The 25565-nt window shown below is 38.3% G+C and overlaps 1 protein-coding gene across 5 annotated transcripts in view; it reads left to right on the forward strand.

The window, feature by feature from the left end:
• LOC120515603 (D-ribitol-5-phosphate cytidylyltransferase-like) overlaps positions 1 to 25565 on the forward strand; it is a 117102-nt gene that overhangs the window by 36209 nt on the left and 55328 nt on the right. For all 5 annotated transcript variants that reach the window (XM_039736716.1, XM_039736714.1, XM_039736712.1 and 2 more), the window contains one exon: positions 14975 to 15124. In XM_039736716.1, coding sequence (XP_039592650.1) covers positions 14975 to 15124 — 150 coding nt within the window. The remainder of the gene's footprint in view (positions 1 to 14974; positions 15125 to 25565) is intronic.

Genomic DNA, 25565 nt, shown 5'->3' on the forward strand with positions numbered 1-25565 from the left:
TGTTTCTTAAGTAGGGGTTTAACTACAGCAGTCTTAAGACAGTCTGGGAAGACCCCCGCATCTAATGACGAATTTACTTTGTCAAGAACATTATCAATTAGCACGCCCGATAGCTCATTATGTCACTCTTCAAATTTTTTCTTGAATTGTTTTTATTATTGCATGTATTATTGTAGGGTTTATGAATGTTAAAAACATTTCAGAAGCAAATCAAGTTGTGAGTTTTAATGATTTTTAAAATAGCCATTAGACAAAAGCAGAAAATAAAATCTTTTGTAATGAAAATAAAAGTAGTGTATATGTACAGTACATCTAGAGGCCATTTACACATCTGCTGGAGTTTTGCATACAGTTATTAAAACTGTAGTCACAAATTGCATCTGAAAAAAATTATTTTACCTTGTGTCAGAAAAATGTCAACAACATATCCTTCATGTTTTCAGTTCTATAAACACTACATCACATACATTTTTTCCATCATCTTTGTGCAGTTTTAAGTCCTACTTAAAAAATAAATGTTGAAGTAAATAATGGAGTGAGTTTATAATGAGAAGCCCTTTTTTTCTTTGGCGTAAAACATAGTTGTCTTGCAGCAACTGTCAAGCACTAATTCTCATCAAATAAAATGATATGGCGAAACAGCAGTATATATTTTATTTATTCCCATTGTTGTTTACATATTTTTCAACAGTCATTTTGTTTTTTTTTTCATTTTACACTAGTTAAATGATGTATACGATGATAATGCAATATCTTTATAATACCATGAGATCCTTTTTATCTGGCTTGTACCATTTTATTGCTTTCAATTTTTTATTGTCATTGTCATATATTTTAATGCCAATTTAAATGCTTGTGAGTGGAAAAATTGTAAATAAATTGCTTGTTATTTAGTCATCCATTAGTTTTCTATACTTGCTTTTCATTCATCTGCAGCTATTATGGTAGCTGCAGGGGTAAGATAAGAAACACATCATCCTTGTCTATTGGAGTGCACTTTTTATCCACAGCCAAACTTATTTGAACTGCCATTATTATCATCAACAATTATTTCTTTTTATACATTATCACATAGCAAAGAGAGCTGGATAGATTACCAAAGACAAAACTATCAGATATTATGAAGAGTAATTCACATAAGAAAAAATCTAATATGTCCTTTATGAAAGGAAGCCACCTCTTAAGAAAAATATATAGAGAGACAACAGGATACTGCATACTTGTGGGAGCAACTCTGATGTGTGAATAACTAAACTGGAACTTTTTGACCTTGTGCAGATAAAGTTATATGTGGTACGAACTAAATGTTACATATAACTATTTTAACACCATCATTTAGCTGAAGATAAGTGGTGGCAGTTATTTATATATTTGTTGGTATACAGGGAGAAACCTGCTTAAATCTATTAAAAAAATGGTGATGCCAAGTATAGACAAATCTTGGAGGAAAATGTATTCCAACCTAGCAAAGTCCTGGAACTGGGGAGAAAAGTTCACTTTCTTTTAGCAGCACAATAATTGCTGTTATAAACAAAGGCAACTGCTGAGTGATTTAGCAAAAAGGTGATGTATACCATACATGTACATAACGCCAGCATTGCTGTATTCTGTTGTTTTAATATCTTTGGCCTAGTCAAAGCCCAGAACTGAATCCAACTGTAAATGTACATTAAGACACCAGGATCGTACTCCACAGATAATCATTTTCCAGCTTCTCAAAAAGATTGCTTATAATTTGGCTTATACTAGTTTGAAAATGTTAGCAATTATCCAAAATATACTGTGAATGTTATTGTTGTATAAAAGCTTCTTTCAGGTATTGACCCAAGGGGATGAAAGATATGTGTAATTCTGTGATTTGCAAGTCTTAATTACTCTTTGAATTGTACAATAATTGTTCTTTCAGATTCTTTATGGTTCTTTCAGGCCACCTTTTTGGATGTTGAATTGAGCTATTTGTTAGCAAAAAGTGGAAAATATACAAAGAAGCGTGTTGATTTTTAGAAGGCACTGCAGGTGCATACAAAAGAATGGAATATATAACAGAAAAAAAGAGAGAATTCAAATAAATACAACAAACAAACACAAATCACACCATGTCTGCTCCACTGGTGTGCCTTGTCTTCTCAACGTTCTGAGCTGTCTACATCCCTGCAATTTAAGTGATTGCGACAGCTTACCTTATAACTCTGCATTTACTGAGGCTGAAGCAGGGGCTTAGACTTTGAAACATGGTGCAAATTTTCTCCCCAATCAAAAACACTTGTATGCATCTTTAAACAGCTTATTATGAATTTGTACATGAATATGTCCTTTTATGAAGTGGCATTTTATCAAGGGTTGCTTTCAGTGCCTCGTAAATAGATACATCTTCCCTGAGACTGCACAAAATACCTGTAATAAGCAAGTTGATGAATGATTGTAAAATGATGACCGACCTTTAATATGTAGGGTCTCCAAATCTGACATATGTAATATTTGGAAGAAACTTTTTATAGGCAACTAATTCAGTTTGTAACAAATATTTTATTTAATTAAAAAAAAATTAAAAAACAGTTATACAGTGTGATTATTTGCTATCTTTAGTGCTGCTTATTTGTATATTTTTACATGATTTTTTGACTAGTACTGGTGGCGTTGTTGTCTTTTAGCAGTTGACTAAGACAGAATTACACTTTATTGCTCAACTCTACTAGTTGTTTCATGTGATTTGCTGTGATGGGAAATGAGTTTGTAAATGGGTGGCCATCTGGGTTCAGGGCAAGAGCATGTACTGTTTTTCAACTGGAAAATACTTTCAGAAGTATGAGTTCTCTCATAGAAAAGCTTTCCCTCTGTCTTTCTTTATCCAAGAGTGACTCATCAGAAAATTAGCGAGCAGTGAAAATTTCATTAACAGCTGCTTTTCATTTTAATGTTAGCTTGCCTGGCAACCTAGGCAATTGTTTACTATATTACAAAAGCAGCTCCCTCTTTGGTCATCTGTTCACATTGGATATTCTTACTTTCTAAAGTTAAAGCTGTCTAGTGAAAATAATCACAGCTAGAATATTTATTCCAATTTTCAACCAAATCACACATACTTAAAATATTCTAATCTTTAATGTAAGTAGTATGTTTGGCATTTAATTTATGGTTTAATTCTTTATTTGTTTCTTTCTGTGTATTCCTGACAGGTTTTCTAGTTTTCAGTTCATTTAATTTAAAAATACCGTTGCTTAACATTTCATGTGGTAATATTTCAAATTCCAATCTTTTAGCAATTTTAATTAACCTATAAATACTGTACACACTACATACTTTGTTCAGGTTGTCACTGGGTCACATGTCACATTATTATATAATATTTGGTCTACTAAATGTGTTTTTGCAGTTTGAAAAGGCTGATAGCACAAAGAGGAGACATTACCTGCATTTACAGAATATAGTAGATGTTATTTCATTTAGGTGTAAAAGATGTCAGTATTTTTAATGTGGAACATATCACAGGTAATGACATCTCATTCACATCTTTAATGTAGTGATAGCTGTATTATAGCATTCTATTTTGCTTGTAGCAGTGTCTGTAAATGAGCTAACACAACTTGAAAAATAACATCTTGGGTTTGCTGCTGTTTTTGAATTGAAAAGCACATATTTAATATTAATTGAATAGTTGGAAAACAAATCCCTTTATTTTTGGTAATTTTACTTAATGTTTTGCCCTATCACTGCAATTAAGTGTTGATGCATTTTATCCATAAGATCCAAATGTCGGTTAACTATTTTTTTGCAAGAGGAAAAAATAACTACGAAATTTATGAGCAGTTTACTGTCAAACTCAGTTACAAATAAGTAAAATGACTGTATTTGAAATGTATGGTATTGTTTGGATTAAGAAAAAAGGTTTAACTGTTTGTTTTTATAAAATTACTTTTCATTCATTTCAGTTGAAAGCAAAGAGATTTTCATTATGTAATTGACTTAAAATTTAAATGCAATGCTTTTGGAATGAATTCATCCAACATTTAATAAGAGATTACTTAATTATGCAATTATCCATCAATTCATCTGCAAAACCTACTTATCCCAATCCAGGGATCGTTCATAAGAAAGAAACAATTTTTTCTTTTGCTGTAATATTGTGATACACTTTCTAAGTTATACCCCATAGTTCATCTATGCAAGTCTCTTAACTTTAGGGTCTTCTACTGTCAGGAATCTTCTCTGTCTGTATTCCTGTGAAGCTAAAAACACAATGATAACTCTTTAGTTTAAGTACTGCAAAAAATACATCTCTTACACTTTACTCTTAAGTAACAAGACCTTTACAAAGGCTTCTTTTGGTTTTCATAACACTAGTATATATGTTATTCATCTCTGTGCAGTGTGGCATATTGACATGACAGTAGAACAGCTTGTTAATATGAATGATTTACAGGTCTTATACTAAATATACAGCTACCAGAGTAACTAAATAAGAGTTACCAAAGAGCTAGGCAAATAGCTGAAATCTGGACAGAGGAAGGAGGAAAATGAAATCTGGTGGTGGAATGAGGAACAGGTTCAAACACAATAACCGGTTTATTTACAATAAAGTGTGCACAAATCACAAACACCGCAACACACAGTTCAGTCCCTTCCTTGCTGCCAGTCCATCTGCCTCCACTTTTCCTCAGGCTTTGTCCTCTTCCTCCTCGACTCTGGCCATTGAATGGAATGAGGGGACTCCTCTTATTCAGGTCCCGGGTGGCTCATCAGTATTACCTGGAATCACTCCCAGGTGTGCTGGAGGTCCTTTATAGGGCTCTGCCTCTCCCTCTGGTGGCCCCCACAGAACCAAAACAGGGCTGCACCAAACACCAGCTCCTGGTATGCCCTGTGGGAAGCTGTGGTGCCACAGCCGCCCAGGAGGGTTGCCATCTAGTGTCCCAGGGGAGGTATTGCCTCACCAAAGCCCTCTCCAATGGTCCTTCCACTCCATAGGCTGTGGCCGATCGATATATATATATATATATATATATATATATATATATATATATATATTGTCACACACGCGCATGGGAGGCAGCTAAAGGGCTTGAGTGAAGGCAGTTCGAGGCATGCCGGGTGTGGCAGAGTGCACTGACTCTTTTCTCCTTGCCTGTAGACCATCCCGGGGGATTTCACCTGGATCTCCTGACATCACTTCCGGGACTGAGCCAATGGAAGTCGGCCACACCAGCTCCAGTCCCTCTGATGTCACCTCCGGCTACGAGCCAATGGTGGAAGACCACGTGCCAGATCCATACGACCTCACTTCCTGTCTCCCCCTTTAAAACCTGCCCCCTTCCTTTGTTTCCTCAGTCTTGTTTTGGACTCGGTTGTATGCACTTCAGTGCTCTGTATTTCTACAAGAAAAACGACTTTGCAGCCAGGATACCACAATATACGGGTGGCTGCCCCAACTCTTTATCTGTCCATGTCTCGTTCTTGTGACAGTGGCGTAGTCAGCAGGATGGAGAAGTCCCAGAGAGAAGGGGACAGGACCTGCAATATACCCAGGTGGGAGCGTGCGGGCCGAGTCTTCAGGCGGGAGGGTGCCCGTGGTCGGCGTGACCGGTGCGGGCTCCGCTCCCGCACTCATAACTAGGCCATCTGGAGAGGCCAGGGAGTGTGCGGGTGGGGCTCACAGAATTGGGCTGCCCTGGAGGGGGAGGCAAAGGGACTCAGTATGCTCTCTTGGGGAGAGTGCCTGCCTCCCTCGAAACCAAAGCCCCATTTACCACCTAGGGGTGCCCCAGACTGGCAGGTGAATAAAATAAAAATGGAGGTTGGACCCTGAGCGGCCGACCAACAGACAAGCCTGGTCCTTATGGGCAATGGTAGGGCATTGGCTACGGCCATTTGAAAACACGCCCTACCAAATAATAGAGCAGGTAGCTTGCTATCTGCTCCTGGAAGCGCTTCCCCGTGGCTTCACCCAGCCGGTTTGGGGCGGCGGTTTAAGAACATGTCTGAGCTCATAGAGCTTATGGAGACGCAGAGGGGCCTCACACTCTGGGGAGCAGAACCGTCCTCATGTCAAACCCAGCCGGGTGCGTTCCAAGACCTAGCCCCTCCCTGTACAATCCGGAGCTCAGATGGCGTCAGCGGTGCCGCGGGCGCAAACCGCTTGGGGCAAGGAGGAATGCAGGTGGAGGGCGAGGAGGGTTGGTGTGCTCTGGCTAATCCGCTGGCGGTCCCACATACTGGCGTGGTGATCGCCAACGGACACAAGACCACAGGTTTGTTCGACTCCGGCAGCAACATTTCCATTGTTGCCCGCCGCTTTGTGCAACCGCAACAGTGGCTAAAATTTAAGACCGGTATAACCTGTGTCCACGGAGACATCCGCTGGTACAGGTCCGCCGCCTGTGTCATCAGTTACGGAGGGTCAGTTCAGTAAACTCACCGTAGCGGTCCTACCTGATCCTCCACACCCGGTGATACTAGGGCGGACTGGTCTAAAATCAAAAGCGGTGAGACACATACCACTCCCGGGTTAATTTGGGCCTCGTTATGGACGGAGATAACCCGTCTCAAGCTGCCTCCACGCCGTGTAATCAGCCGGCAGAGAGAGCGCGGCGTCGCCCTGACTGGCGTGGCAACTCCCGGCCGCCGCTGGCTAACACGCCATCCACCAACGACGCGGGGGGCGGGAGAAAACCACGCCCATTGAGGTCGACGCTGACCCTCTCTCCGTGTTGCGGTTCCAATTTAAAGAAACGCCGCTTCTTTTAGAAGGGAGCAATGGAATGATGACTCCCTGAAGTTTGTAAAAATGCAGTGGTCCTTGTCAATGGCCAGCGCACTAATCAGTCGATGCCACAGGGCCCCTACTTTGTGCTAGATAATGACCTCCTTTACCGTGTAGCAATGCATGACGGGCAGGAGACGCGGCTGCTGCTGGTGCCGCGTACCTTCCGGCGGCAGGTCTGCGAGCTAGCACACGCCCACCTCCTAGGTGGCCACCTGGGCACCGAAAAAACTCTGGAGCGGATCAAGCTCCGTTTCTACTGGCCAGGAATTAATGAGGAGGTTCGTCGCTTTTGCGCTTCCTGCCGGAGTGTCAACTGCGACAAATTCCTAGGAGGGACCGTGCTCCTCTCGTTCCTATTCCACTGATTGGCGTTCCCTTCCACAGAATCGGGTCGACCTGGTGGGACCCTGGAGCCCTCAGCCCGAGGACACAAGTACATTTTAGTCCTCGTGGATTACGCTACACGATACCCCGAAGCTGTTCCGTTGACGTCAGCTACCTCTAAAGCCATCGCACGGAATTACTAGGGGTATTGGCGTGGGGATCCCCAAAGAAGTCTTGACAGACCAGGGGACCCCTTCACCTCGGAAAGCGTTCAAGGAGACTGCCAGATTACTGAAAATAAAGCATTTAAAGACCTCGTGTATCATCCTCAAACCGACGGATTAGTAGAGAGGTTTAATCAAACTCTCAAGCAAATGCTGCGTAAGGTGGTCAGCGAGGATGGAAGGAACTGGGATCAGCTCCTCCCCTCGTCCTTTTGCCTATCGGAAGTCCCACAAGCCTCCACGGGTTCTCCCCTTTTGAACTACTGTACGGGCGACAACCTCGGGGCATATTAGATATTTTGAAAGAAGGCTGGGAAGAAGAGGCTCTTCCCTCCACAAACATACTGGAGTATATCGCGCAGTTCGCGATAGATTTGGAAAGATTCGCCTGTCCTTAAAAGTCACATGGAGGAGCTCAAGCAGCACAGGCCGGTACTACAACCGCGCACGCGTCTCTTGGGAGTTCCGCCCGGAGATCGGGTCATGGTCCTAGTGCCTACCTCCCACTCTAAATTGCTTGCCCACTGGCAGGGCCCCTCTGAAGTTAAGGAGAGGAAGGGACTGGTCGACTATTTGGTGAGTCAACCCAATGCGTGGCCAAAGGAGCGGGTTTATCATGTGAACCTGCTGAATACCGTGAAAGGACAGGGACCCCGATCCCTCCTCCGGCCAGCCCCGCTCACTCTTCGCTCACACACACGACCTTAACTTCGCACGGACTTAAGTCCCAGACAGCGGCAGGAGCTGGAAACAGTTATCCGGACCGCTCGGGAGGTAGTCAGTGAGAACCCGGAAGGACCTCTCTGATTGAGCACAACATCGTGACAGAGCCGGGGTTGTTGTCCGAGAACGCCCGTATCGTCTTCCCGAGGCAAAAAAGGCTGAAGTGGAGCTTGAGATCAAGCGCATGCTGGAGCTAGGTGTGATTGAGGAAAGTTATAGTCCCTGGTCCAGCCCCATTGTGCTCGTCGGTAAGCCTGACGGAAGTTGGAGGTTCTGCAATGACTTCCGTCGGCTTAATCAAGTCTCCCAATTTGATGCTTATCCAATGCCACGCGTGGGCGACCTCCTCGAGAGGCTTGGACAGGCTCAATACCTGACCACACTTGACATGACGAAGGGTACTGGCAGGTTCCTTTAACGGACTCGAAGGTAAAACGCGTTTAGTACCCCTAGCGGACACTGGCAGTATCGTGTCCTTCCATTTGGGTTACGGGGCTCCAGCAACCTTTCAGCGTCTGGTGGACAAAGTGCTTCGCCTCATAACTCATACAGTGCTGCCTACCTGGATGGCGTGGTCATCTATTCCAGCACATGGAAGGAACACCTACAGCATGTCCAAGCGGTATTACGGACACTTGGTGAGGCGGGCTCGGATTAATCCCAGGAAATGCTTCTTGGATTAAGCGAGGCCAAATATTTAGGCTACCTGGTGGGTCGGGTACCGTAAGGCCACAGTGCTCCAAAATTGATGCCATTCTGAAATGGCCCGTCCATGAACCAAGCGGCAGGTCCAAGCCTTTCGGCTTAGCGGGTACTACCGCCGGTTTGTACCTCGGTTTTGGAGAGAGCGGCGCCTTGACTGATTTAACAAAGAAGAGGGCCCGAACATTGTGGCATGGACTGAAAAACAGCGCTGCATTTGGTGACTTAAAGCAGGCCCTTACGTCCACACCTGTTTTGATGGCACCTAACTTTTCTTTGCCTTTCATCCTCCAGGCGGACGCTTGGACACAGGCCTGGGCGCGTGCTGAGCCAAAGCGTCGATGGTGTGGAGCACCCCATCATGTTCCTGAGCGGAAACTGTTGGACGGGAGACCAGGTATGCTGCGGTGGAGAGGGAGGCTCTGGCGATTAAATGGGCGATTACTCAGCTGAGGTACTACCTGTTGGGCGGAATTCACCCTTGTCACGGACCATGCACCCTACAGTGGATGGCCCTCCACAAGGAGTGAATCCGCGGGTCACCCGGTGGTTTCTTGACCTGCAGCCGTACAAGTTTTCGCTCGTTCATCGCCGGGCTCTCCACGCCAACGCTGATGCTCTTTCTCGGGTTCACGACCTCTCGGTTAGTCGCCCGACCCGTCGGGTCTGGGCTAAGGGGGCCTTGTCACACTGCGCGCATGGGAGGCAGCTAAAGGGCTTGAGTGAAGGCAGTTGGAGGCATGCGGGGTGTGGCAGAGTGCACTGACTCTTTTCTCCTTGCCTGTAGACCATCCCCGGGATTTCACCTGGATCTCCTGACATCACTTCGGGACTGAGCCAATGGAAGTCGGCCACACCAGCTCCAGTCCCTCTGATGTCACCTCCGCTCTGAGCCAATGGTGGAAGACCACGTGCCAGATCCATCGACCTCACTTCCTGTCTCCCCTTTAAAACCTGCCCCTTTCCTTTGTTTCCTCAGTCTTGTTTTGGACTCGGTTGTATGCACTTCAGTGCTCTGTATTTCTACAAGAAAAACGACTTTGCAGCCAGGATACCACAATATACGGGTGGCTGCCCCAACTCTTTATCTGTCCATGTCTCGTTCTTGTGACAATATATATATATATATATATATATATATATATGTACATATATATACACACATACATATATATACTGTGTATATATATATATACAGTAGAGTCTCGCTTATCTGACAATAAACGGGCCGGCAGAACGTTGGATAAGCAAAAATGTCGTATAATGGGAGGTGTTAAGAAAAAGCGTATTAAACACCAAACTATGTTATAATTTTACACATTATGCAGCCAGAGAGAAAGAGAGCGAGAGAAAGACACAGACAGACAGACAGACAGACACACACACAGACAGACGCACGCACGCACGCATGCACACACACAAGACACAGGCAGGCGCACACGCACACACATGCAAGAGAGACACAGGCAAGCACACACACGGAAACGAGAGAGACACAGGCAGGCAGGCGCACACACACACACACACACACGAGAGACACAGGCAGGCGCACGCACACACGCACGCTAGAGAGGGCTGGCCACATAATCCACTGTAATCATATTTTACAACAAAACAGAAAAATTTAACTGAAAAAATTAACTTAGTGCATGAACAACATTGACTTATATTTGTATGATGTTGATTTGCATATACTGTAAAGTATACTGGTTTGTTTACATTACATGTGTATGCTATTGGCTTCCATGTAAACTATACTGGTTTGTGCACATTTCAGTTTTGTGTGAGTACTCTACTGCTTGTATGTGTCTACTGAACTAGTTTTTCATGTACAGTATCCTCAGTTGATCATCTAATCTTGAACAGCGATTGCTAGGACAGCAATGCAATTTTCCTGATAGCTCAAGCCACTGGTGGTGGTGGTAGATTAGGGGCCATTATATAGATAGACTTAGTACTTCAGTCTCAATTCCTCAGTAACTCAATCAGAGCAGTAAATGAAACTGTAAACATCCATCCATTTTCTAATGTCCTTGTCCAGTTCATGGACATGGTTAGATATGATTGAAGTACCAAGCCTATTTACTTACTGATCTCTTTCCTAATCCCATACTACAATGGCTTGCACTTGCAGATTTTTTTTATTTTTTATTTATCTTGTCTGTCACTGCTCAGGATCATGTCATCAACCAACAGATTTTTCATACAAAAACAGCAAAGTAAAATTCTGGAGAAGGTTGACTTTCTGCAAATCTCTTTCAATGAAAAGGGCATTTTTGATGTATTTCAGTCCGGTTTTGATGAATACCACAGCACAGAGTCAGCATTTATAAGGGTTCTAAACACTCCCATATTAACACAGTCAGGTCAATACATAGTTGGACAGTAATACAGTTTTCATAATTTTGGCTCTGTACACCACCACAATGGATATGAAATAAAGCAATCAGCATGTGACTGAAGTGCAGACTTTCATCTTTTATTTAAGGAGTTTACCAAAAATATCATATAAGCCATTTAGGAATGACAGCCATTTTTCTGCGTAGCTCCCCTCCCCCCATTCCAGCGGTTTGAAAGAATTTGGACAAACTAGCACAATCATAAATATAATGATCATTTTCAATAGTTGGTTGAAAATCCTTTTCAGTCAATGACTGCCTGAAGTCTGGAACTCATAACCATCTCCAAGTGCTGGGTTTACACTCAAGTGATACTTTCCCAAGCCTTTGCTACAGGAATGTTTAGGTGCTGGTTGTTCATTGGACTTTCTGCCATCAGTTTTGACTTCAGCAAGTGAAATGTATGTCCAAGTGGGTTGAGGTCGGTTGTTTGACTTGGCCATTGATGAATTATGAAAATTCTATCACTGTCCAAATACCTATGGACCTAACTCTGAGGATACTGCTGTCTTGTTGCTTTTAGATCTAACTGGATCATTTGATACAGTTGATCATGAGATCTTCATTGCTCATCTTTAGTAGTATGTGGGTATCCAAGGAATGGTTCTGGACATACCTAACAGGCAGAAGCATTTCAGTGAGACTGGACAATTTCTCCTCTTCCTCAGCCTCACTAACCTGCAAGGCCCCTCAAGGATCTATTCTTGGGTCTGTTCTTTTTTCACTTTACATGTTGTCCTTAGGATCAATTTAAAAAAAAAACAACATTTTTTTCATTGCTATGCAGATGATACAGATATATTGTCTACTGAAAAAGAGCAAAACAAATTCTTGAACCATTATTGGAATGTCTGAAAGACATTAAAATATTGATGTCACAGAATGTTTTTAGTTTAAATAACAAAAAAAAAGGGAGTGTGTTTTGGACCTTGTCATCTTACTTGTGGTCCTGCAAGTAATCTTGGCCCTTTGACAACCTTGTGTAAATTCTTCACAAAAAATCTTGGTGTGATTTTTGGTAATGCTGTCAGATTTGATAAACAAATTAACTCAATTGTAAAAGTCTGTTTCTGTTAGCTCAGGGTACAAGCTAAAGTCAAGCCTCTTTTTTCTGTAGATACTTTTCAAAAACAAATTCATGTCTCTCTTCTTGGCTTAACTATTTCAACTCATTATACTCTGGAGATAATCAGTAATCCCTTGCTCATCTTCAAGTAGTCCAGAACACTGCAGCCAGACTCCTAACAGTCACACGATAACATACCGTATATACTCGAATATAAGCCAAGTTTTTCAGCACCCAAAATGTGCTGAAAAACGTCACCCTCAGCTTATATTCAAGTCAGGTCCCGCTGCCCCCACCAACCCGACAGAAAGCTGGAGTGTATTGTACCTGGTTTGGTCTGCGGTCGGTAGAAGAACTGCTGCGGACTCTGTGTGGTGCTGTGCAGCCTCTGTGAGACTCATTCTGGGCTGTGTGCTCAATTAATGAGCTGATTCAGCCTCAATTAATGTACGGTAATTTTATTGGTATTTATTTTGATTATTGAAACTTACCAGTAGCTGCTGCATTTCCCACCCTAGGCTTATACTCGAGTCAATAAGTTTTTCCAGTTTTTGTAGGTAAAATTAGGTACCTCGGCTTATATTCGGGTCGGCTTAAACTCGAGTATATATCACATCGTACCAATTTTAGCTTCACTTCCCTGGCTTCCTGAATTTAAAACTTTTGTTTTTAAGTCTCTGATTGATTTAGCCTACTCTTATCTTACTGACCCCTTACACCCTTGCTCTCCCTTGGGATCACTTCACTCCTCTGAGCACAAGTTACTGGTGGTGCCAAGTTCTAAACTTAAGTTCAGAGGGGACCATACCTTTGCAGTAGCTGCCCCTATGCTTATATATATATATATATATATATATATATATATATATATATATATATATATATATATATATATATATATATATATATAGTTTTTTTCGACTGCATTAAGGAATAATTAAAATATAAATAGTTTGAATAAACTAACACACAATGTAGTATTTGCATGCAAGTAATTTGGTTTAAAAAACCCACATAACTATTCAAATGAATTTCAGACAGTAAATGGGAAGCCTTCATTTTTAATTAGGTCCTGGATGATATAAGAAATTGGCACAAAATCACCAAATTAACATTCTCTGTTCACCCACTTCTGCCCTCAAAATCGAAGCTGAAGCAGTTTTGCACATACTTGTGTTAGAGATTTACTGGAAAATTAGTACTGAAATTACTAGTAATTACTGGTAAGTTTTATGTTGGAAAAAGCTATAATCTACAAGATAGATTTAATAAAACTAGACTGCTACAAGAAGACTACTGTAAAAAATGAGATGTATACAATAATAGTAATTATTTCAAATGCTGCAGCTTGAGATGATGAGTACAGTATACATATTAGGTAATTTGTAATATGTAACGTTCTGTTGTTACACTGAAACACCTTGCTTTGCATTGAATACCACTACTGTTCTTATGAATGTGTACTTTACAGAAAAGCAATCCATAAATAAAATGACAACTTTTGTTAGGCAGATAAAAATATTACATTCTGTCTTTAATGTGATTATATGGTACATTCTTTTCAAATACCAAGCTCAGAATCCTACTGGCATCATACCTGACATCGTCTTTCAACTTTGACCTGTGCTTACTACATGGGTTGTGCAGACTACTTGGGTTAGGTGATCACCAAGTCCTCACTGGACACCGTCCTATCCCTACCTAGCCTCTCTACAAAGGTCCCAGATTTCAGGATTAATTTGTGATTTTTCCCTTTATGGTGAGGGTTAATTAGCTTTTTTAAGAAACACCCCTGAATTCATTTTTTGCATTAATTGGGAGATTCATTCATTTAATCTGTGTGCCCTTCTTCTCTTTTAATCATATGACTTGGGTTGTAGCTAAAAGAATGAAGGTTGATACCAATCACTGTAATGACTCAAAATTCCTGAATGGATTTGCTAGTCTGATTATCTTCGACAGGATGAGAAATTTAGCAACATTTGCGGACATCAGAGTAGATAGAGCCATTGTTTATTTGGGTCAGAGGAATCCGTTGGTTTGGGATTCTAGTAAGGATGTCCCCTGTGAGGTGCTTTCAGGGCAGTCCACTAAAAGAGTAGATTTAGGACATATGAAGGAATTCTCTCAATCAGTGGGCCTGTGAATATCAAAGGAACAGCTGGAGAATATTGATGGCAATAGAAAAGTGTTTTCTAACCAAATTAGCCTGTTTCCAGCCAGATATCAATAAAAATAGATGTTAAGAAAGTGTAGAGTGTAAAGAGAGAGTAGTGACAATGAAAACTAAGCATTAACCATTTTAATTTTAAATGAAAATCTGCTTGTTGTTTTCAGTAAGTGAAACATTATGCTAAAGTGTTTTTTTAGGCACATTGAGTATGAAATGTATGTAGCCAACAAATCTTTTTACACATGGTATTATAATTTCGCACAGTATATTGTATAATTATGGAATGTGTTATATTTCTTGGTCAATATGTCAATAAGTATTTGCATGTTTTGGCATATCTGTTACAAAATAACAGTATATAATTATTTTTACAAATGTTTTCTTGGTCTGTGATTGGACAGCATTATTTAGGGTGTGTATAGTACCTATAACTGAGTATCTTCATTTGCTTGCAGAACAAACTTTAGCCTTCATTACTGTGGAAGGTTATGCACAGTTGAAGAGAAAACCTTTCCTCTGCTGCACATACAAGCTAAAGTGATTTAAAAAGTCTGTTATTTAAGTTTTAAATGATTTACATCAGGTGTGTTTTTTATGTTTTAGGCAGCTGGAGCCATTAGACCACTTGTTTCTACAGTGATTGCTACTAATTCAGAACATTTTTTGGACCATTCACTGGAACGTTCAAAATACAGAGCAAGTGAAATGCCTCAGGCATTTCTTTTCGACACAATATACAAAGCTTATCAAAAGGTAAGCCTTTAAAACAATTTCAGCTCCTTAACAAATTATTAAAAATGTGTATTGATAGATAGATAGATAGATACTTTATTAATCCCAAGGGGAAATTCTGCATACTAAGATATAAATTGAGATGTATTCTTTTCAGATGTCCCACAGGCACAAATAATGTACAGTATAATTAGGAAGTACCCCCCAGTTCATTACAGATACTTGGTGTACATTTAATGGTAGGGGTATATGTGTATGGTTGTTGGTATTTTACTATTGTCAGTGATGTGAGAGAACAAGCAAGTAAGAATTTCATTTTTCCATCTACACTGTGTAATATATACACATGATAATAAACTTGACCTTGAAAGTTTAATAATTCAGAAATAATTTGGAAGGCCTGTCTGTCAAACCCTGACTAGGTTGGGACCCTCTTTAGTTCACTGAGTTTAACATTTAACATGTGTTTTGACAAAAGTCTGCAGTATTTAATCTATAAAAAAAAACCAATCAATTTAATTTGCTTTTGCATATATATTTCTTTTTATTATATTATTTAAAACATTTTAAAAAAGCAATATGCAGTTCTTGTGCCAGTGTAAACAACCTTAAAATTAACTTTATGCTCTTTCCTTTTTACATCTAACAAATAACATTTAATGTCTATTATATATTGTGACGTGGGAGTCAGTGTTTTACACCTCAAAGACAAGGCTGAGTCTCAGTACTTTAGCAAAACCAGCTTTATTCAACTTGAAACAGGAACAGCAAGGTTATTTATTCTAGTGGAATCTACCATTCTACTATACACACACAGCAAACTGGCAGGGTCAGGGCCAGTTCAGTAGCCAAGTTATAATGTTCCCTGAATCACCCATCGGGCGACCAGCGTTTCTCGTGTGGCAGCGGCCACCTTATAGTTGTTTCTGTGGCCCTGCAAACCTGCAGTTGCCACAGTGACGTACAAGTAACCCTCAACTGACTCGGCAGTCAGGCTTCTGCGTGTCGTTTCCATTGGGGAGGGTCTCAAAAGTTCTCACAATATGGAGAGAATAAATTTTTGTTTTGATCTTGTTTAATTTCAACCTGTGACATTCTGTCTGTTTGGTAGTATTTCAGAGGTTCATTAATTTATTATACATCACTTTCCATTCATTTTTCTTGGTGTGGGTCACAGTGGAATAATGTTTTCTTAGATAGACAAGGCTATTTTAACCTCAGTGTTTTTTTCCAGATCCTATTTGGAATGTTAATTAGTTGAGAAACATAATCCTCCCAATGTTTGCCCTAGACTTTCTTTGTTTGGGCCTTACCTGATTCGGAAATCTGGCTTCATAGCCAATGCTTTATCTAAAGGAGAGTTCAACTATATCTTTGTGGTATTGTTCAGTCCACTGCAAGAACTGCTGCACCTTCCTTACTAGAAGAACTACACCCTATGTCTCATGAGCCACTTCTAAGTTCTAGTATTCCTTTATCTGTAACACTCTTAACTGTCAGCAGACTAGCATTGCACCCAATCCTCATCCTATGTGTTCCGTGCAAGGTTTACTTAGATTTACTTAGAACAATCATAAGAGTCATATTTTTATTTAGTTTTTTGTTTTAGTTGATTTAGTTTCAGCATATAAGCTCCTTCACTATGCCAAAGTTAATTTCCAAGGAAGGGTAATTGTTATATACAAAATAAGATAATTATTATATATATTATAACTGTAAGCAGAATTATTTATGCTCTTCATCTTGAAATGAGGAATTTCTTGAAGGGTGTTTTTTTAATCATTGTGTGGTCCATTTAAGTTAAATTTAAATAACATATACTTTAAAACACACACAATGCTGTATACAGTATATTGCTTATTTATTCAAATGACACAAAGGTACATTTAATATTTTTTTTTAAAGCTGAGCTTTTCATATTCTCTTGTTAATATGTCTGGTCATACTTAAAAAAACAAATGTTTTCAAAACTGTTAACTCTAAAATACTGTATTTCCATTTTGTAGGAATATTTCCATTGAAATTACAGTTTACCTGTATATTGAAATATTTGGTGCTTTGTTTTGAAAATTCAAAAACATTGACATTTTTACTAGTTTGTTACCACCAAAGTTACTGATGCATTAAATACCACAGAGCATGAGAGTTTAAAAAGTAATGAGAACATTTTCCTAAAGTGAGCATTTTTCAAGCTCAGTCATAATGTGGGAAAGAGTTTTATAGATTTGTGGCAACTTTGGTTTTAAGCTTTTCCAAAATTAGTGAGAGAACAAAATGGTGTCATTCCTCAAAACCATAATGACTGTGTGGAGCTTGTTTATGATCATTCTTTAATATATCTGTAATGTTTTCAGATTTGCTTTATTTTAAAATGTGAGATGCTATAATACAGACCTAGCTGTTAAAAAGCCTCTTTATTAATCATTGGAGTAAACAAAACAAAGTCATGTTTTTTTCTTTTTTTTATTTTATTTGAAGAAAATAACATTACATACAATCAAGTTGAACTTAACAAAACAGAATTCAACCCCAACCCAAGAGAAAGACAGGAGAGCCAACAGCAAGGGCAAAACTTTTAAAACAACAAAGAAGGGAGAATATCCTTTTCCCTGATATAAATGCTTATTTTAAAATTTTATTAAGTAGATCTTGCCATATTTTAAAAAACGTTTTGAACAGATGCTCTAAGCAAGAATTAGATTTTTTCCAGTTTCAAATAGTATAGAACATTTGTGAGTTATAAATGGTGGGCTGGGGTTCTTACAGTTGAACAAAATAAGTCTACTTGCTAGTAGTGAGGTAAAGGCAATTACAATAAATTTGTCCTTCTCCACTTTAAGCCTGTCCAGATGTATACCAGACACCTGTAAATGGGTTAGAATTGATTGTGAAACCATGGCTGTCTAATAAGCATTCAAAGACTTTTGTCCAGAATGATTTTAATTTGGTGCACTTCCAATACATGTGGCCCAGCGAGGCTGGAACTAGATTGTAATGTTCGCAGGTTTGATCTTGCCCTGGATACATTTTGGACAATTTTAAACGAGATAAATGTAATCAATGAAAGATTTTAAGTTGAATAATTGAATGCTTTGCGCATATGGAGCTAGAGTTTATTCTATGTATTGCATGCCTTCCACTCCACTTTTTGAGATATTAAGTGAAAGATCCTTTCTCCACTGTACCCTTGGATCTTTTAAAGGAAAATACTTTAGGATGTTTTTTTGTATTATTAAATCATGGGTGCCCACACTTTTTCGGCTTGCGAGCTACTTTTAAAATGACCAGGTCGAAATGATCTACCTACATTAAAAATGCTATATATATATATATATATATATATATATATATATATATATATATATATATATATATATTGTAATAAATGATCTTGTACAAAAAAAAGACTTCTACAAAACTGAAAAAGGTCTGGGGACCATCCCCATATATTGTCGTCCAGACAATAATAATGAAACTGATTCAGATGACTTTTAGTACATTGAATGTTTTACTGTGAACAAAATGGCGTTTCAATAACAGAGGAAATGATGGGACAGGAAATGGTTGGCAGGAAGTGGCGATTGGAGACAGGAAGACGGAACCAACGTCATCAGGAGTTGACAGGAAGCAGTGGATTTTGGGTCCGGAAATGATGTTGTCATGCCAAACCGGAAGTGACGTTGTTTCAGCCATTTTTAACCCGGAAGTGGAGCTTCCTAGTTTTTGTCAGGTTTTCTGTAGGCGAAAAGAGATTCAGGTTAGCACCATGTGATGACCCTTTGTCTCACGATATTTCACTCACCTTTAGGCTCTTTGACTGCCTCCAACTCGCACATGTGTGACAATATATATATATATACTGAGTATAAGTTATATATAAAATATATATTGTTGTACTTTGCATAACTAAATAACCTTTATGGCACAATAACAATTCAATACATTTATGGTCACTACAGTATTTGGATTTAATAATCTTCATGTGGGAAAAGGCTGACTCGCATAAATAAGTAGAGCCAAATAATGCAGTCAAGGAGCTTTTGAATTCAGCCAAGTGAAAAATGACGGCTGTCCGATTAACTGTGATTTTAGTTCCCTATCCTTTCTCTTTCTCAGAACGCTTTTTATGAACAGTTCGAAAGTGCCTTTCCACATTTTCCTTCTTTGGAATAGCAATGATAGATTGACAGATCAGACAAACGCACTTCGATTGTAACATTGTGAGAAAAAAATTCTCTTCCAATTCCACATCCAGCCCATACCCTCCATAAACAATTTTTTATTAAATCCCTTCTTTAGTCAATATAAATTGGAAGGCTAACTAGATCACAGCCGGAGTTTTGCAGTAGCACACGCGTTTGATCGTGCGTCCGGAATGACTAGTGTTTTAGAAAAAAAGAGATCTCAGACTGGCCACCCTGTATCAAGTGGCAAATGCCATATGGAGGATATATGATAGACTAACGTTTAAAAAAAAATTTTTTGGAATACAACGTGATCTACCTGCACTACCTTTGCAAACTACTGGGCGATCGCGATCGACACATTGGGCACCCCTGATTTAGATGCTGTCTGAGTCTTCAAGGGTAATGTTTTTTTCTAATAACACAAAATGGCAGTATGGTGCACCCAAAAATAACCTCCTGTTTAGTAAATAATGTAAAGTTGAAAAGATATATGTTCAAAGAATTGCAGTTCATGCCATTTCTCATCTTAATTCACACCTTTACACATTCCTTTATGCCTGTTCTTTAATATTATTTAAACTGAGTCATTGCTGCCAGGTGTCACTAATAAGATTTCTGGCTATCCTAAACATAGAGATTATACATAGAAGAAAGCCTTTTTGTAAAACTTTGTAATAAATGTTTATTTGCATTTGTCTTGGTAGCTGGTGAGATATTTTAGCACTTCACCTCCCCTTTGTATTGCCATCCTTGAAGAACTATTGTATTAAATTAAAAAATACATCAATTTTTAGCATGGATTTCATAATTCAGAGTGTTCATGTGCAGAACTGATATTGGGCTTGCCAGATCACAGACTTCATATTCATTATATTATTATTAATGAAGTTATACTCTGTAATTCACTGTACAGTATCTGGTAACATTTACTTTCATATTTCTAAAGATAATCATTGTGTAGACAAAATTTACTTTTAGTTCTGCAAAATTATTTTATGCATTGAATATGTTTTACTTCTTGGCCCAGGACAAAATGCCAAAAATTTTTATTTTCCATGAAATTGTCTGAGGTTGTTTTATTATATATTCATTGTTAAAATTATATATTCATTTGGTACTGCAGGGAGTTGCTGTTAGGCTTTTCACCTTATAGGAAGTGAATCCTTGAGTGCATTGAGGTCCTTCCTCATTTTGACTTAGTTTCAGCCAAGGTCTCTGAATTCCTCATACAGCCCAAAGGTATGCTGTTAGATTAACTGGCAATTCCAATTTTCTGAAAAAGTAGGAGGTCGGTAACTCTGTCAATCATGGTACCCTAAAAGGGCAATGAGCGGGTGCAGTAATGCAGGATCTGAGTACTGGATTCTTAGTGGAAACATTTAACGGACCTTCTATACTTTAGAGCAAGAGTTCCCAAACTTTTTTCAGCTGCAGACCTCTTTACCAAAAACTTTTAAAACCGTCGACCCCCTATTCACATGCAACGGTTTTTCATGTCCGCACTTGCTTTGATACGTTCAATAAGGCAATTCACAGACATGTTTGTGCTACATGTATTTTCATGCATTCTTATGTGTGACTCTTTTAATGACACATTTTACCTTTTCGTTCACAAGTTTGGTATATAATGTGTTTTTATCAAAAAAGTTTTTTTTTAATTATTTTACTTCTTAATTAGGTACCTATTGGAATCATAGATATTCTGAAGTAACAAACAGTAGTAAGGGAGTCTATTTTTGCTGTTGTCGACCCCCAAATTTTTTTATTGAAACTATTGACCCCTAGAAAGTTCATATTGACCCCAGAGGGTCAGTATCGACCACTTTGGGAACTCTTGCTTTAGAGAAAAGATGACACAGGTGTCAAGGATGTCAGGCAGAGTAATAATAATAATAATGATTCTTTACATTTATATATTACTTTTCTCACTACGCAATGCGCTCTCCACACAGAGAGGACACGGAAATCCAACCCACAATCTCCTTACTACAAGGCAGCAGCACTACCACTGCACCGTTTGTGTGGACATCCTTTTACATCCTGGCTGATAGAGGGCAGTGTGTGGTCTGAAAGTGGTAGAATTCTGGCAATGTTGCTCTTTTAATGATGAGGTCCAGCTAGCATCACGTGTCCTCAAGTGTAAAGAATTAAGACAATATTAAAAAGGAGTTTTCAACCAAGATGCTAACAAAAGAGACCATGCATTTCAAGGTGTACTGAAGGCCTGGGAGTTTAGTGGCACCAGTAGACACAGAAGTCCTAGTTTGGTGTGCTCATAACCAAAGTGTTTGACCTGAGAAGTGATTAAAGGGCTTAGACAAAAGAAACCTTGAAAGACATTTTAAAGCTATATAAACAGGTCAGATTCATTCTAAAATCATAAGGAAACTTTGTGGAGAATATTCACTGGCTATATGATTTTCACAGGGAGAGAGAAGAAGGAAGACAAGAGGAGGAAGAGAGATAAAAGGAGGCAAGAAACGGAGTTCTTTTCAGTGCAGTGTTAGATAAGCAAGTATGTAAAATGTACCAGATAGGCAGGGGTTCTAAAACCTGATTAGTAAGTACAGAGAAACAGCAAGATCTTTTTTCTGTTTATTTGTAACTTCAGTTCTCTTTCTGCCTACCCCATCTTACAGTATGTGCTTTATTTTTAGTGAACACACCATTTGTTATTTGTTTTCTAGTCATGGTTTTGGGTTTGGTGAGATGTGTGCCATTTCCTTAATAAATACAGTATAGTGACTAGTAGTTCAGCGGCAAGTGGCATCAATTTCATGTGGGGAGAAAAGCAAAGCCTTAAATGCAACAGAGAGTGAAAGAGCAAGAGAAGCATGTACTGGCAGTGACAACACAATTTGTCATGCCAGTACAGAAGGAAGGATGTCTCCTAAGGAAGGTATATCCTAAATGTTGAATGAAGGCTTTAGAAGGGTTAGAGGCAAAAGCACTAAGCAAGAAGAGAGAGAAGAGCAACCTGAATGGAAATGGGCTTTGATTTTGTTGGATGCCAGAATGTTGTACAGGCAGCCCAGCAGATGACTGGGATGTCTAACCTCACATAAAAGGCAGAAAATAGTGTCATAGATGATTCAGAAGTAACTAAAAAATTTCTAATCCTTAGATAATGATTGCTTTGTGAAATATATTTTTGAGTGCTTACAAAGGCTATGGGTTTTGTTGTTGTTTTGCTTATTTGATGCCCTCTTTGTTCATCCCTTGCTTATGTTAAATTTAATAAAGGCACTTATTCTTATTATCAATATATTCTGGGTATGATATTATGATGGTCAATTACAGAAAATGGACTGAATTCATTTTTTGACTATTGGTGCAGTTTATCAATTCCTAAATCTATCACTTCTGAAGATAATAAAGGCAAGCTTTTTTTCCATTTCCATTTTGGCAAGTACCTGTTTTTTCTTGAGTAAACATTTTTCCAATGTTCATCTTGAGCAGAAAAGTTTTCTATCTTTTGCTATCCTATACATTCAAATATTTCATGTAAGAAAAGTAAATCCTTTTTGCACTTAATGAAAGTGTTGAATTGCGAAACACTTTTACTTCTTGCCATTAAGCCTTTAATCTTAAAATAGTCTTGTAGACGCCTGTATTTCATACTTTATTCCCAAATGATCTCAAATCACTTTTCATAGTACCCTAATCAGTACCTACAAACTGCATTTTTCAGAAAGTAGGTTAACTTGATCATCCTTAATTGTATCCTATTGCATTAAAATGCAGAACAATTAGCATAATTCAGAAATCCTTACATACTGAGTGGTTTTAAAAAGCGAAATTAAAATATCGAGATGTGGTTGCAATATCAGTCATAGCTTTTGGCTGTATTTAATTGAGGCCTGCAGTCATGCCAATTAGGTTGAGATTTTAAAATTGCTGTTGCCTGGAATGTTGCTATGGGATAGGAAGTCCTAATTACGCAGCTAAATCATAACTCATTAAAATGGAGAAAAATACCAGATTGTTACAGTTTTGTTCTCAGAAAATGTTATTTGAAATCCTATAATTATGATTTTAAAAATGTTTTAAGAAGTCACACATATGTGTGGTTCAGAATGGAATAGTTCCAAATGAACATTGCATTTGATACAAAAGTTCTTATTTAAGCTATGATTTTTAAACTAAATCTACCATTAAATAATAACACATACACATTGTTTTGAATGAAGAAGTTGTTATTTTGCTCCTGTCAATGTTCCATTTTAACCAAAACATACATAAATTTAAACCCAAAAGTGAAATTTTGCTGACTGCCCAGATTAATGCTAAAATAGGAAAAGTAGGGGCTCCTCCCTGCTTTCCTTGTAGTTATGAAATACTTCTGTGATATACTGTGATTCTTTAAAGCAATGTTCTCTGCTTTTTTAAATATATGTTTCATATTTTAATTGAATTTCAGCTACAAATCTGTAATGAAAATAATATTAAATATTCTGGACTATGTTAAGATGCCTTAAATTCTGTCAAATGTATGCTATGTATTATGACACCTGAGAGAATACATTATCCGCCAGTACCTTGAAGTCTTCAGGTATAGGCTGATACTGGTAAAAGTATGTAGCTCATCAAATAGGTTTATGTGCAGGTTGGGGCAATGTTTGTATTTAATTTTCCTGAAACACAAAGTCAGCATTTTAGTTTACTAGCAATGTGTTTTTGGTTTTCTCTACAAAATTATAAATTGCAACATTATTTTAATAATTTAATAGAAAGATCTACAGGCTTTATTTCAGTTAAAATGCCTTCACAGCATTAATCATTTGTACTATTGGTCAATTTCCTAAAATTGTTTTTTTATTTATTTTGAAGGGTTTTAGATGGCTATACATCTAGTTTTAAGCTGGGCAGTCATTTGTTTTATTTTTCTGTCCCCAATCCAATGCTAGATCTAACTACAAATACCAAATATTGTACCTAGACATTACTATATTGCATCAAATTGGCTCCAGTCTAATCAGATATTTAATTGTGCATACTTCATTTGTTTATGAAGTTTAAAAATCACTTTGAGTTTTTCTTTTGAATGTGATGAGCATTAAAATTTTAGATTTTTCCTATTAGAGTGTAAAATATAGTTAAATTCAGAATGCACCAAAGAATATGTGTTTATTAAAAAAAAACAGAAAACAGGAAAGATAAATTCGATGTTTTCTGAAGGCTTAATCAGTGTGATGTTGACATTGGAACCAAGAGTAAATGGGTTATTGAACTGTATGCTACCGCCTAAAAGTACAAAACAAACAAACACAATTCAGGGACATTTTCATTAACATCATTTTTCAACATTGCTAACACATTTAAAGATGAAAAAATTTCTAATGTATAAATTTGCAAAGTATATCATACTATAAAGCTTGATCACTCATACTGAAATATATTTTTCATTGTTTATGTGGACAGAAAAAACTACAGTAACTCATTTATGGGAATTTTTTTACTTTGTTAAAATCTAAGGGAGAAAGTCTCCAAAAGCAAGTGCAGTATATCCAAGAAAAATACCAGCATTTTTCATTGTTAACCAATACTTGCTACAAGGGTGTGAATAAATACATCCCTGTTTTTCTGATATAATTTTTGAAAAGATTGTACAGGTTGTGATACTTGACATATACAAAAAAACTGTGGCGCTTAAACTAAAAGGCTGCTGTCCTAGCAGGTCATATCTGGAATTGAGTAAATTATTCTCATATGCAGAAATTAATGCAAGTATAAACTATGGAAAAACAATGTGAATCAGAAATTGAAACTGGCTCATAATAAATTGCTTGCTGCCAACTGTTTGTCTTTCATCTTGCACTGTCCAACTAGACATGCTGCAGTAAGCATGAATGTTGATTAAAGGTTTTATACTTAATGTCTACAATAATTTCTGAATTTAATTTTGGAGAACTACATAATTAAATCAGTTATGTATTTTTTCACACTATGAGGACATGGCTATAATTATATTGTTGATTTCCACTCTAAAGAATTGATGACCCTTACTAAGCATTTTCTAGAGCCTTGGTGAAGAGAAATTACCCTCTTCACAAACAATATTGAAACACTTAAAGCTAAATCATTCAGCAACATTTTAGTGTACACACTAATGCCCGAAGTGAATAATGAACTTCTGACAAGACTACAGGATATTTTTTGGCTTCACTTTGAACTCCAACCTGCATATCCTCCTAAGAAATTTTTAAGAAGTGTGAGGCAGACTTCACTGTTTTTCTCTCAAAGACTCAAGTAATATTTAAACTCTAGAGATTTTT

This window comes from Polypterus senegalus, chromosome 15 (genome assembly GCF_016835505.1).
Source record: "Polypterus senegalus isolate Bchr_013 chromosome 15, ASM1683550v1, whole genome shotgun sequence".
Taxonomy (NCBI): domain Eukaryota; kingdom Metazoa; phylum Chordata; class Cladistia; order Polypteriformes; family Polypteridae; genus Polypterus; species Polypterus senegalus.